Here is a 14761-nt window from a genome sequence, read left to right as displayed (position 1 = left end):
TGTCAAATAAATAAATAAAATATTAAAAAAAAAAAAAAGAAAAATAAACGGGAGTGGGGGCGCCTGGGTGACTCAGTCGGTTAGGCGTCTGCCTTCAGCTCAGGTCATGATCCTCGAGTCCAGGGATTGAGCCCTGTGTCAGGCTCCCTGCTCGGCGGGGAGCCTGCTTCTCCCTCTGCTCCTCCTCCTCCCCACTCATGTTCTCTCTCTCTCAAATAAATAAAATTTAAAAAAAAGAAAAAGACACAAATGATATGGACAGAGGAGAGTCAAAATATTTACTACATAAGGTCTCTAACTTAACAGTGGATTCTATTACCTACTAGAGAGAGCTGGTGAGGTAGAATGGAAAATGGAGAGGTTTTCCCACAGAAGCAAAACAGGCCTGGATGCCAGGGCAGCCTTCATGAGCCAGTTAACCTAGATGGTGCAGGAAGTACACCTGATGCAGAAATCAGAAGCATCTCTCATGGGACTAAATTTAAAGGTAGGAAGAAGGCTAGATGCTCCCAAAGGATATTTGTTAAATTTCCTTTGTCTGTAAATAAAACCAGTCATCCCTTATACCAATTTGATGCCGACATAAGAGAAAGCAGCTCCCTAAATTCTCCACCTCCTGCTATTCCAAATTGGGAAACAGAAGATCTTCTTCCCAAGGGCACAGCAAGCATCCACAAGTTCAGCTCCTCCAGGCCGGCTTTCATTTACACATTCGTCCTAAGGATCACTCTGAAAATGGGTTGTGTCAAATTATGCATCCTTTTGTGTGTGGTAAAATATACCTAAAATTTACCATTTTTGCCATTTTAAGTGTAGTGAGTTCAGTGGCACTAAGTACAGTTGACCCCTTGAACAACACATGCTTGAACCGCGTGGGTCCACGCATATGTGGATTTTTTTCAATAAACATGTTGGAAAAATTTTGGAGATTTGCGACAATTTGAAATAACCCACAGACGAGCTGCATAGCCTAGAAATATGGAAAAAACTAAGAAAAGGTTGGGTATGTCACAAATGCACAAAATACATGTAGATACTACTTTTTTTTTTTTTTTTTTACATGTAGATACTACTTTAACATTTACTACCATAAAATATATACAAATCGATTATAAGAAGTTACAATTTACCAAAACTTACACAAACACTAATAGGTCATACCCCGCACCATTCATAGTTGAGAAATGTAAGCAAATATGAAGATGCAGTATTAAATAACAACTGCATAAACTGCACTACCGTAATAATTTCATAGCCACCACCTTTGCTACTGCAGTGAGCTCAAGTGTTGCAAATACCCACTTAAAATGCTGTGTGGCACTGATCATCCCCGCATGAGCACTGCAGAGAAAAGCGATCTCTAGAGATTCTATTAGTAAAGTTTCGGGGCAGAAAGTTACATATGCACATTTTGCATGGGGGGATCGGCGCCCCAACCCACTTGTTGTTCAGGGGTTAGCTGTACAATTCACACAGCTATGCACCCCAAATTATGCAAACTCTCATGGGTCCCCAAAGATTCTGCAGGCTGTTTATGGTAGGTTTTCATTTGCACAAGAACACATTTTTGCTCCACATTCCCCAAATCTTTCCATTTTCTAGGTCTTATTCCTGAATGAGAGACTCCTGTTTTCTGTACCCTAGAATACCAGTGGTATTACAACCCAGGTGCAAAACGATACTGATTACATTCCCCCGGACACCAAGTTAAAGCTTGGGTCAGATGCACTCGACTTGACAAGTCAGTTATGAAAGCAACTATTACATCTGTCTACATTTTAGTGGAATGAAGATTTATAATCCCTTTTTAGCAGCCTTTAATTGAGATAGCTGACATAAAGAAATTATATATTTAAGGGGCACAACTTAATGTTTTTATATATAGGTATACATTGTGGGGGAAAAAAAAAAACATCAAGCTAAATAAATGTCCATACTAGTTACCCTTGTGTGTGTGTGTTGAGTAGATTTAAGACCTGTCCTTTTAGAAAATTTCAAGTACTCCTCTACTCAGCAGAAAAGACTCAACTAAGGAGGAACTCTTCATTTCCATGAACACCGTGGCTATGGTATAATTGGGAGCCACATAAAATTAAAAGGCTTTGGTCAAATAACCCAAACTCAATACTCACAACAGACAGACAGCATGTAGCGAAGTCCAGAGCATTAATAGTTTTTGCCTCATCAAAAGATACAGAACATAACAGCTTTTGCTTTCATCAATCTGCTACAGAGGGCTTATCCTAACAACCAATTTTCCACTGTCCCTGCTACTTATTAATTTTTCAAGATGTGAATGCCTTAGTGTACCTAGGACTGTCATGAACTATCACAAGGCAATCAATGTGTCAAAATTTATTTAATGACAAAATTGCACTTGAACATTACAACTAGCTATTCTTACCTTTTTTCTTTAAGGCTTACACATATAAGAATACCACTTCTGTCAAAGGAAACGATCAATTTCCCTTTGAATTTGTTGGCTGGTTTATTAATAAAGAGATCTATTGTTTCGTAAATGAAAAAACACAGGGGTCTCAGGCTCCATCCTTATCTGCTATGGCTACGCTACTGAAAAAAAGGGGTCTTTCTTGCCCACACACTCACTGTCATGGCAAGATTACCATGAGCACTCAAGGAATGCTGACTGGAGACTATCATCACTGTACTAATCCATTCACCTTATGAGTTTAATTCAGGGGAAATATACCTGCATAATCCTATGAATATAGCTTGCAGGATAATTACAGGACAGCCAGAAGAACCACTAAATGAAAAGCTCTCGGGAGTGCTGGAACAGCAAGCTCTGCTAAACAAACATACTGATCATTCTTAAGGCTGTAGTTATATTTAAACCAATTTGCATGGCAGTTCATTTCACAGAAATTACTTCATGGCTTCAGGAATCCCCTGTGAAATCAGTTACCAGCACTACCAATTTAAATTTTTTTTTAAAGCAGACTAATAAATAATGAACTGATCACTGAACCATCATGGCTTCATACAGACCTGCATCAGACCAGATTTGCTTATTTCACAGGTTGCCAATTATCTTGCTAAAAATTAATACATACTCCATCAGGGGATACTGCTCCATTAGGAAGATAAGGAATAGAGGATTAAATCAGTGAGCAGGTCATTCATGGGAATGAAGATTTAAAATGAACACCAGGAGCTAAAATTCTTAAGAAAACTAAACAGTGGGGCTCAAACCGTTAACCTGGTGAATACACGGGCCAGCTGTAGGGGAGAAACCCTGCAGCATTAACAGCAGCATCCGCCTCCTTGGAACCTTTCTCAAGCCCAGTGTTTTCCTATCTATTCTTGCATTAGAATTTATAACATTCCTGAGAGACGAGTAAGAACGAAGACTATCTTGCCAAATTTTAGTTGGAAGCACTAAGTCAGCTCAAGGTCACACTGGCAGTGAAACAATCCTCAGCAACATACAGTCAGTCACAGGCCATTAAGTGAACACGGATTTAAAATAATGCCCCAGTCACCATAGCAAATCAATCATAGCACCATTTCCCAGAGATCCTGACTGAACGAATCCACTCTCACTGCGCATCAGTTATCACAACAGGGTACTCACTGTGTACCAAGCACTGAGCTCAGAACTACATGAGAAGCATTTCATTCTAACATTATTCTTTAAGTCAGGTACCATCATTCTCGTTTTATAAGTAAGAAATTTGAGGCTTAGAGAAGTGAACTTGGCAGAGCAACTCAGAAGGTTTCAAAGCTCAGATCTGAAGCCAGAGTTTGATGCAAGAGCCCTGTCCTCGACTAGGATACAATCCTGTCTTCCAAACCACTGAGGATGGCACATGAGCTAAAACCCATGCAACTCCAGACAGCAGAAAGAACACTGGTCAGAAAACTCAGCAGACTTGTTTCTTCAGCTTACACTTAACTATACTTATGAATTTGAGCCTTATCATTTGGAAAAAGTTCAAGTCTTTCTCCACTCACATGGTTGTTGCAAAGCTAAAACAACTTAGTACATAAAATTATGATAATTCTGATCTACAGTCTAGTAATTTCTGTATCTGCAACTCTTACACATTAGGATCACACAGCTATGTTCATATAATGGCCATAATGGGCTGAGGAACGTAATTTGAGATCCAATGGTTCTCTAGGACAGGCAGAAGCCACCTATGGGCCTTCCCAATTCTGACTTCTTAGGATGACATTTGTCAGAGTGAGTTGTGTTCCATAGACAGATTATTCTAATACACCCTCTGGCTTACAGAGCATTACACCCAGGGCAGCCAACGTTTTATAAAATGAGCACAGGAATAGCGTAACACATAATATCTCTTCAAGAAACCTTCTTACTTACAGAATCCCTCTCTGATGACAGACTTGAATTTCTTGGGTGCAGTGAAAAGTAGCCATTCCAGAGCTCTGTGAGTTTGATAACTATAACAATGAGCCCAGATTTGCCCCAGTTATTCTATTCTTGATGTATAAAGCAAAACAGAGCAAGTTCACCTGCTGTTTAACATACGAAAAGTTAACCAATCCCTGATGTCATCATGAGAATTTAAACATTAGCCATACCACTGAGAAAAAAGCCACCATTTCAAACTACTAAAGAATAGATGGTACAAAAACATTTGCATTTCAATAGAACTAGCTTTATTATTATTATTATTACTTTTAAACAAAAGAAATGGTCTAAAAGCAAATGCAGATATGTACCGAGGGATGGACATGACCTGGTACTTACAGAGGAGCTGCTGTGTCATAAATGAAAACAGAATGTTAGGAGAAAAATGGTATTTCAGGTACTGTCTGCTTGAATAATCTGGAGACGCAAGTTAACTGAAAGAAGGTGCTGTGCCAAGCAATCAGCAGGAACAAAAAACAAAACCAAACACAACCACCAGCAGCTGCTTCCCAAAAACTATGTGCTGACAGCATGAGAACTGCCATCAACTCACAGTCTTCTCATTTTCCCCGTTTTCTATAATTTTCCTCTTCTTTTCATCTGTTTTCTTCTTGAAGATGTTATTTCGGTAAAACTGAAGTTCTTTGATGCTTTCGCTAATGTCATCAAGCGCCCTACAAGCAAACACATCATACTGAATTGAAATGTGCACAGAGGAAGTAAGCAACTGACAACGTAACTTCTTACAAGTAACAGCAGGGTCAACTGCAAATGCCACTGACACCATCAAGAGGAACATTTCAATAAGGCAAATTTAAGTACCTTGTTAAAAAAAAAAAAAAGGCTGTTAAAAAAAAAATCTCCTAAAATATATCAGATTATAAAGTCTCCTAAACTGTCCTATAAGACGGTGAAGTGTTCCACGGAAAAAAAGAATTCTAGGGTTGTGAGTTTAGGAAAAACTAGATCAAGCATTCCTTTCCTGAACTTATGGACTAATGTGTATTATGAATTTCCAAGGGGAGGCTGGACTAGGCACACGGTATTTCTAAAACTTAACCACATGTGTGGAATAATCATTAACAGCTCATGGAACAGTGTTCGGGAAACACTGTGCAATACTTAAGACACATCCCTATACAAAATATACTGACCTGCTCAAACATGACTCATGACTCAGTCATAATAAACACTGATCATCAGACAGTACCTAACCATAACAGAGGATCTACCTCCTCCCTGGTAGAGATTTGTGCTACCATCAGCTACAATACCCTCTCTTCTCCAACATGCTGTCTCCCATCTGTTGTAGTCTGAGAAATCAAGTAACAGAGATTATGAGACCTGTGTGCAGGTCAATCAGTAAGCTCTGAATGATAAGCCAAGGGCTTCTTCTAGAGAATAAACTGCATAAATGTTCGTGCGAGTTTTACGATGGTTATTGCTGTGGCTAAAACGACAGTTTTGCTTTCTTCCCTGGTATTGGATATATGGTGGAGAGTGGACTAAATCAAGGTACACAACATCTTACCTACAACACTTCAATCCAAAAACATCTGAAAATCCAAAGTACTTTTATGACTCACTCTGAGGCAAAACCTGATCAATCTTGACATGGGGCTATTCTCATCAGTTATGCCATTTGGTGTGCATGTCTGTACGTTTCGCTGCAGAAACATCCATGTGTGTGACCATGGGATGCTTCTTCAGACCTTCTAAGGCATGTTGTATAACGGTAAATACCACAAATACACTACTACCTTTCTAAAGCTTGAAAATTTCCAAAATCCAAAACACATCAAACCCTAATTGTTTCGGATAAGGTATTCTAAACTTGTATCGTGCTGTGGTCTGTGCAATCCCCCCGCAAAGAAACACTAGCATGCCAGGCTCCTTACAGCAGGGACTCGGTCTTTGTTTGCCTAGAACTGTGCACGTAGGCACTCAGCAAAGGGATGAACTCAATGCTGCCCTTAGAAGCCAGCTGCTAAATCCCCAATGGAGTCTTATGTTCCTCCTGAACGATGGTGAAATTAAAAAAAAAAAAAAAAAAAAGTAAAAGAGCCAGTACAGGACACTGGATAAACAAAATCTTCAAATTTCTTGTGTACCTGTGCCTAAGTCTGCAGACTTAATAGAAAGGGTCTGAAACACTCAAAAGTCTCAAAGTTAGGCTAACTATGTTATATAACTGTTCACAAAGTGTTCTAATTAATTTTAAGTGGCTACAATATTCATATCCTTGCTGGGAAGAATATTAATACTGCTCATTACTAGAAAGATTACAGACTGTTTCATCATACCTACAGACTAAGCTATCTTTTAGTGTTTAAAGACGCTATGCATCTCAGAAAGGAATACTAGACTCCTGACGAGAATTCCTAATAATCTTAACAACAAAAAAAAAATTATCTTTATGCTAGTTGACCTTTGTTCCCCCCCCCCCAAGAAAAAAGAGTAAAGAACAGACTGTTTTAAGCAGTCAGGAATTTGGGGGTTATGTGTGTGTCAGATTGCCAAGCGCTTGGAAGGACCCAAACTCACCTGTGAGAAGCAGCCTTCTTTGGTGCAAATTCATATTCTTCTGGATACCAGCGTCTATACACAGCAAAAATGGAACTCTCAAAGGAAACTGTCTCAAATATACTGGATAATTACCTCCTTCCAGTCATTTATTAACACTGAAAAAGGCATTCTGGATTGTGACTATCAAGATGTTTCCTTGCCTGGGACTCTCTTTTCCACCCTCCCTTCACCCTAGATACTCTCTTTAGGCAAGCTCACCCATGTCTATGATTCCTAGATTCACTCCACTCCAGCCCTCTCCTAATTTGTCATGGATAGCCAACCACCTGCTGGACATCTCCACCTACAAATCCATTAGACATTTCTAATCAACATATATAAAACTACATTTATCCTCAAGACCTCCTTTCTCCCATCCACCAAATCTGCTTTTGCTCCTATTTTCCCCTTTATCTTTAAACAATTCCATCATCTGCCTACCTGTCCAAACCAGGAACACTAGAATTGCTTTAGAGATGTTCCTTTCCCTCACTCCCCCATTCAAGCATTCCATACCGTGCCAAGAGATGTCTCAGATGGGACATTCGCCACACCCTTCTCTGCCACCCAAATGCCATGTCCCTAGCTCATTCTTCCCTCAAGATAAGGCAAAAATCTCCTTTCTTATCTCCCTCTTTTCTTGCCACCTTATAATCAGAATGACCTAATCGTACCACTCACTGCTCTACTTACACTTTTTGAAAGGAACCCATCCCTTATGTTAACCAACTCAGCCCACCATACAAGCCCTTGACGATTTGGCCTCACCTCTCACATTTTGCAAACTGCATGCTTGGCACTCCAGCATTGATGAACTATTTGTAATTCCCTTATCTTCCCCAGCCCTCATTTCTTCATACTTCTGCCCATTCTCTGGAATCCTCCTGCTTCATTTAAACGCCAGGAAAACATCCAACTCCTCTTTAAATCTCAACTTAAATTTCCCAGGTAAAGCTTTCCCCAACTTCCCGTTCTTCACTCCAACAGCTAGGGGCTCCTTCCCCGTTGCCCTCAATATTCAATATGCACATTTCCATTACAGAGGTCATCATACAGTATATGTGTCTGGTGTGTTTTTTACACATCTCTCATCCCACTAGATTCTATGCTATTTCAAGGCTTTTCATCTGTTATGTTCCCAGCACATAGGCCAATGCCTGGCACAGAATGGTGCTCAATAAATTTTCTGGACTAATGAAATTTATACAGAAGATTTTTGACATTGTTTCCCCCATCTCTCACCAGTCCAGAATCAACTAAGGACCTGTCCAAGTGAGAAAGGAATGAAGTTATGCACCCGCAGTTCTACCGTTCTATTCAATTACTTTCCACAAATTCTCAATTAAAACATGCTAAATGAGGCAACTTAATGGATCCTAAATATAGCCCTTACCTGCACAGTTCTTTAACAGTGCTCACATCAATTATTCTATAATGAAGATGTTTCATGAACTGGGGCATGTATTTGTCAAGAAACTTCTTATCTGCATGAACTGAATTTCCTAGAAAGACACGAAGCATACTGCATCTGTGTATTTCTAGCAATATACAACAGGATATAAAAATTCATTAACTGGTACTGAAATGGAGATGATTTTTTTCTTATCTCAAGTAATTCCTAAAAGCATCTCGGAATTTCTAAATCATGTTTGAGTGCATCTGATTGTGTTACAAGTATAGACTTCTGAGTAGTCAGTCTAGCTCATAATAAATTTATAAACGGCCTCTCTATGGACAAAAGGATAAATCTACCATTCCACATACTTAAAATAATGCACAAAACTATTTGTTACTTTTTCAGATCATATCAGACGTGCAAATTTTCTCCCACTGTCATGAAAACCACACTATTAACACTAAAAACTTAACTGAACCACATTAAGTAAATAAAGCTTTATTCACATTCCAGTTTTAACAAATCGTATCCATATTCATGTTTCCATACAGTAATTTATCTTAAAAACACTAAATTTTAAATAAGTACTTTAAAATAGACAGCAGCCACACTAACTAGAGGGAAAATATATATACAACATATACTCTAATACTTAATGTCAAAACTTTTTTTTTTTAATGAAATTTAAGGAAAGTGTAAGTTATCATATCAATTTACATATACAAATGCAAATACACCTCCACAGACCATTAACTTTCCTCTGACAATGGCAGGACTTTCAAAATCCTAGTAGAACTGGCCCGGTTTCTTTAAGAAGTCAATGTCACACAGGAAAAAAAGAAAAAAAAAAAGAAAAACAACAGGTGGACATTTTAGATTAAGAGACTAAAGAGACAATAATAACCAAATGAAATGCATGAGTCTTGACTGAGTGCTGGTTCAAAAACAATTAGACATTGTGCACGTGGACTAGATGTGAAATGTTACTGAATTATTTTTAATTACCTTAAATGTGATAATGATACTGTGGCTACATAAGAAAATGTCCTTATTCTTAAGAAATGCTTGGTGAAGTGTTTAGAAATGAGGTGTCAAAATGCCTACAATTTACTTTCAAATGTCCGACAAAAAAACAGACAGGTAAAACAAACATGGCGCAAGGTTAAACCATTCATTACCAAATCCAACTTTCTTGTACATGTGAAATTTTTCCATAATAAAAACATGAAGGAAAATTTTACTGAATGAGTCTATGTACCCCGGATCCCATGTTGGGTTTTCAGGGCAGTTTCCCAATACTCATGTTATAAATTATATAAGGAAACTTGAACGGAAAATTAGGATGTATAATCCAAGTCAGGGTAAGTGGAAGGCATGATGGTCTTAGTTGATCTTTCTGGAACTGCAGTCTCTTGAACCACTACAATGGAAGACTATCTACAAGGTATACATAGGATTGGATTTTACCTGCAAGTGGACAGAGCCCCGGAGGAGTCTGCTGTCGTACAAAGGACAGAAATTCATACTCTGCCTGCTGCAATGTCATTGTACTCTCCTTCACTGCCTTGGTTAGACCAGACTGCAAGACAGAATCCCCAGCCCCCACCAGAAACACATCAAGTCAGTTTTCAAAGGCATCCAGAAATGAAACTTCACTGCTAAAATGGGCAAATACAACCATAGATGGACCCTTCATAAGGCTCAAGTTCACACTGAAACTGCCATCTTTGCTCTGATTTGTTCTTAAAGAATCCAGGTCAAATAAGCTATGTTCCTGATTGTTAATAGCATTTCCACACAGTCAAAAAAAGATGGTGCTCAAAGTCCAAGCTCTGGGAAGAAACAACTATTAACAGGAAAGCAGCATTCCCCCTTTTCTGAAAGTTGATGTCAAACCTTATCCAAAAGACTGATTTGAGCAATACTTGACAATCCGCAATGCGTTCGCGACAGACTGAATGCAGGAGAGGAAAAAAGAGAACATTCAGGAGATGATCTCAAGAGGTCCCAAAGATGACAGATAAACAAGCAAGCAGTCTCCCAGGCTCGCCAAGCAATCTTCCTCTAACCCATTTCAGAATCCCATCCAACAATGGTATAGGATTCAGATGTGGGAGCAACACGCTTGTTACTGATCCCCATAGCAGCACTCCTGTTATTTTGGTAATGTTACCTTCCCATGATGCTCCTTACACCAATCTGACATGCTGTCCAGTAACTCATCTGGCTGTTTTATAATCAGGTTAGGACCCTGTGGATGGGAAAAGCCATTAGTCATCCAGAATTGACAGGGATAACCGTGGTTTCTGAGGTGAAGTTTATGCTGCTGTCAGGATTCAATATACAGATAGAGAAAGAGATGAGGGCCCTTTGTTATCTCTGTAAGTGGTCCTTATTCATTCCAGCACTGTTTACAATGGCTAAAATGAATGCATGCATGCGCGCGCGTGCACACACACACACGCACACACACACACTTCTGAAAAGTGAAATGCCTAATAGAGGACATTGGTTATCTGTCAAGGATCAGCAAACTATAGCCCCAGGCTTTGTTTTTGTTTTTTTTTTAACCAACAAGCTAAGAATGATTTTTACATTTGTAAAGAGTTATAAAACAAACATGTGACAGGTATGTGGAACTCCAAGCATAAAATATTTACTATTCGCTGTTTTTTCAGAAAGAGCCTGCCAACCTCTAACTAGGAGTTCATTTTGGAAAGTGTCTATATTGCCAAGTGAAAAAAGTAAACTGCAGAACGGTATATATGTGCATGTGATTTCGTGTACACGTGCTTAAATAAAAAAACACACATTTATACATGCATACAAAATACCAAGAAAATATACAAACTTTGGGGAATAGTACGCAGCAGCAGAACAGAGCAAAAAAACCAGCTTTCTACACATACATTTTGGATAAAGTTATACTGTTTAATTTTAACAATATTTTTGTATCAAAAGGCTAAAAAGGTAACTGGCAACATTTGGAAGAAGAAAAAAAAAAAGTAACACATGGCTCTCAAATCCTCCGCTCCATTTAACAGAACATTGAACTTTTGAGTGTCTCAGACAGAGCCCCAGCAGTCACAGAAGCCTGACTTGTGGCATTAAAATAAGTCTTCATGGGTATAGTTTCTCCTGTACGACGGCAATAACAAACTGACCCCCCTCCCCCAACGGAAGGTTTAACAGAGGATAAAAAATTATAGATATCAAAGTTCTTTGAACTTTTGGAAGAAAAGTATTCTATGAATCCAAGGTATTACTACTACTAAGGTGGTAAAAAGAGTTTGTGATCACTGAGAGGAATGACTAGAATTTGACTATTTGACATCTTAAAACTAACGGGGAGTTTCAGCCAAATAAGAAAACTGGTAAAGGCAATCCCCAAGAAGCAAAAAATTTGTTCTGTTTACATAGTTTTTTAAAAAACCAAAAAACCCTCATACTGTTAAAAAAACAAAAAACAATTTCAGCAAACCATGATAGGAAAAGGAAACTATTAATCTAAGGCTATCTAACTTATTTTAGGTCCCAGTTTGGCACACTAAGCTACCTACAGAAAAATTTTCAGGGTAGGATGTTTTCTCTTCTACCAGCAGAAAACATTTTCCTCAGACTCACATACAAGAATAAACCATATTTTCCACAGAAAGGACACTTAAGAGCCCTGAGCATTTTTTTTTTTTTTTTTTTTAACATTCTTATCCTCATCTGAGTCTATTTACAAATGCCACACTCATCTGCAGCTGTGTGAATACAGACCCAACTTTCCTCCAGGGTACATATTAACTAACTGGTCCATTAAACTGTCAGTATTTCACATTATATCAACAGTCTAAAGGAAAAACTCTTCTTCAGCCAAGGGTAAGTAGGGCTCACAAAATAAAGACACTTCTCTTCACTATTCATCCATACTAAATTCCAAGTGACAGGAAAAAACAACCAAACCTAAAACGCACTTTATTTATATGTTAAAAAAGAAAGAAAGAAAGAAAGGAACTAGTTGTTATGATGCGAAATACAAAGTCTCATGATTCTCCTCCAGCTGATGTATCAAGCGGTACTCCAGGATGTATGCCTGGTACTCCACAAAAGTCACAATTCATCTATAAATACCTTCTCCTGTCCCTTACCTACCAAGATAAGTAGAAGTCTTACTGTGCATTTACAAAATCTGTCCAGTGTCAGCAGCACATCACTCTTGCTCTCTGAGAACTGATTTTAACAGGACTACCTTTTCCACAAACATCCCCACTGTGTTCCCATTCTAGAGTTTCTTATGGCCTCCGAAAATCCTGACAATATGAGACCAGGGACCAATTTCAGACCAGATGCCCTCACACACTTCTCGAATGCTTCATAAGTGGCCAAAAGGCAACACGTGTGTTGTTTGCTTAATGTTTCAGCTAAAAGCAGCATGTTAAAACCTTGATCATGCCCAATATATCAACAAGAGAGTATTCTGATTCTGCCTCAACGGGAATTCTAAAATCTTAATATAGATCTAGACAAGCACATATCCTAGTTGAGAAGGCAGAAACTGGACACACAGAATCGAGTTAAAATTAAGGTGATGACATACAGGTATTTTGGCCTGAGTCACTAATCCTGAAGGGACAATAGCTGACTGTCTTATTGGTTAGAAGTACTTTACTCAAACCACCTGGGTTAAATTCCTCACTCCCCCAGTAATAAGCCAGGTGGCCTTAGGCAAATTACCCATTATCTCTGTGCCAAAATGTCCTCCTCTATGAGTGCAACTACCTACCTTACAGTTGTTGCAAGGACTAAGAGTGTATACATGTAAAGCACTTAGAACTGTGGGAGGCACACAGTAAGGTCTCAGTAAACAAGGGCATGTAGGTTTCTGTAATTTTTGGCATGGATAACTGAAAAATAGCTGGACTGTGAGGCAGACTACTTTGGTTCCAGAACCAACCCTACCATGACCTAGCATATTCCTTTGGAACTTAACCTGTATGGATCTCAGTTTTCTTATTTTTTAAATAAAGAGATGGGGAAAAATGATTTAGATTTCTAATACACTCTAAAGAGTATGACTGTATTACGTGGCATCACCTACTTCAGCCAAAATGTTGAGATCAGAGTCAGTTATCAGACAGGCCATCTCAATAATCTGGTCCTTCTCAATGTCCAATCCTGTCATCTGCAACCAAAAATAAATATGTAACACACCAAACCATCTTTCTGGTCCATTTTACCCAATTTTATTTAACAGTAATTCCCTCAAGCATTTTCCATTTATATCCCATAGCCAGGATAAAAGAGACAATAATGCTTCTCTGGCAAGCCCCCAAGACACTAAACATGAGTCACTTATTCAGTGAATATTTACCAAGGGCCTGCTATATGTCAGGCACCCCAGTTCTACTGTAGGACAGATGGCAAAGTCAGCAAAATTGAGTGCTGACAGCATTCAATTTGGTAAGAGACTACTCACATCACTACATCTCTGCAGTTTACAAAGTTTTCATATTAATGACACCTCTTGATCTTCATCGCAATCTAATGTAGAAAGCACTGTTATTACCCCCATTTCATATATAAGAAAACTGAAGTTCAACCGAGGGCGGAGTCTGCGGCATGGGTATGGAAAACCTCGAGGGGTCAGAACTGGGTTCTAGTCCTAACTCAGAACCTAACAGCATGACCTTGAATGAGCTCAATCCTCTCTGGGCCTCGGTTTTCTCGTTTATGGAATAAGAGGTAAGGCTGAGTCATCTCCGGAGTCCCGTCCAGCTGTAACAACCTAGGGTCCTGTTAAGACTGCGGAAGGAGAGTCTGGAGTCTAGCAAAGTCGCTGTCCCAACCCCCCCACCCCAGTGACCCTATACCGAGAGGAACCAAAGCGTTAGGGAGGTTTACATCTGGGTGGAGGGGATTGGGGGGAGCCATATGGATGACTCTTCCCTTTGGAAAAGAAACCCCACAGCCCAGCACAATCCCCAACACCTACAGGACTGCAGCCTGCCGATCTGCCCCGTGCAGCACACAGCCCGGCGGCGCTCACCTGCCACACCTGAAACCCGCCGGTGTCCGCGGACAGGCTCAGCTACTCTGTCTACGCGCAGAACCTCACTCGCCTCCCCTCACCCCCGCCGACCGCACTCACCTCCAAGTCCACCCAAACCATCCGCTGAGCCATGCTCTCCCCTGCCGCCATGGCTGCGCCACCTTCGCGGACACCCCGCGACCCGAACTGCCCGCGACTCCCACCCACACCTCGCAACAGCCTGGAGCCCAGGGAGCCGCCTAGCATCACCCGGCACCAGCCGCCACGGCCCCAGCCTCTCAGCCGGCGCTGGCGCAGGCGCGATGGTCGCTAAACGTCGCAAACCCGCCGGGAGGCGCAGGAGCGAAAACCACGAGTCCCAGCA

General features: G+C 40.0%; 1 protein-coding gene across 1 annotated transcript; it reads right to left on the bottom strand.

Moving 5' to 3' along the window:
* Positions 1-4613: 4613 nt before the first annotated feature.
* Positions 4614-14701, bottom strand: REXO2 (RNA exonuclease 2). The gene is made up of 7 exons (XM_025893899.2): positions 14497-14701; positions 13447-13530; positions 10534-10611; positions 9828-9939; positions 8358-8466; positions 6944-6997; positions 4614-5073 (listed from the first exon to the last, which is right to left on the bottom strand). Exons 1-7 carry the CDS (start codon positions 14641-14643, stop codon positions 4944-4946), a joined length of 714 nt encoding a protein of 237 aa, XP_025749684.1. The 5' UTR covers positions 14644-14701; the 3' UTR covers positions 4614-4943.
* Between the last annotated feature and the right edge of the window lie 60 nt (positions 14702-14761).

The sequence above is a fragment of the Callorhinus ursinus genome, unplaced genomic scaffold, assembly GCF_003265705.2.
Source record: "Callorhinus ursinus isolate GAN/ISIS: 27379988/994484 unplaced genomic scaffold, GSC_fseal_2.0 scaffold19, whole genome shotgun sequence".
Taxonomy (NCBI): domain Eukaryota; kingdom Metazoa; phylum Chordata; class Mammalia; order Carnivora; family Otariidae; genus Callorhinus; species Callorhinus ursinus.
This window is presented reverse-complemented; position numbering and strand designations above follow the sequence as displayed.

What these genes read in the sequence shown, in the direction of transcription:
- REXO2 (XM_025893899.2), bottom strand. Translation starts at nt 14,643, where the DNA reads ATGCTAGGCGGCTCCCTGGGCTCCAGGCTGTTGCGAGGTGTGGGTGGG. An exon ending in ATCTCAACATTTTGGCTGAA is followed by an intron (nt 10,612 to 13,446) that starts GTAGGTGATGCC and finishes TCCCATCCACAG; the next exon opens with GGTCCTAACCTGATTATAAA. An exon ending in AAGAAGGCTGCTTCTCACAG is followed by an intron (nt 5,074 to 6,943) that starts GTGAGTTTGGGT and finishes GTTTGCTTGTAG; the next exon opens with GGCGCTTGATGACATTAGCG.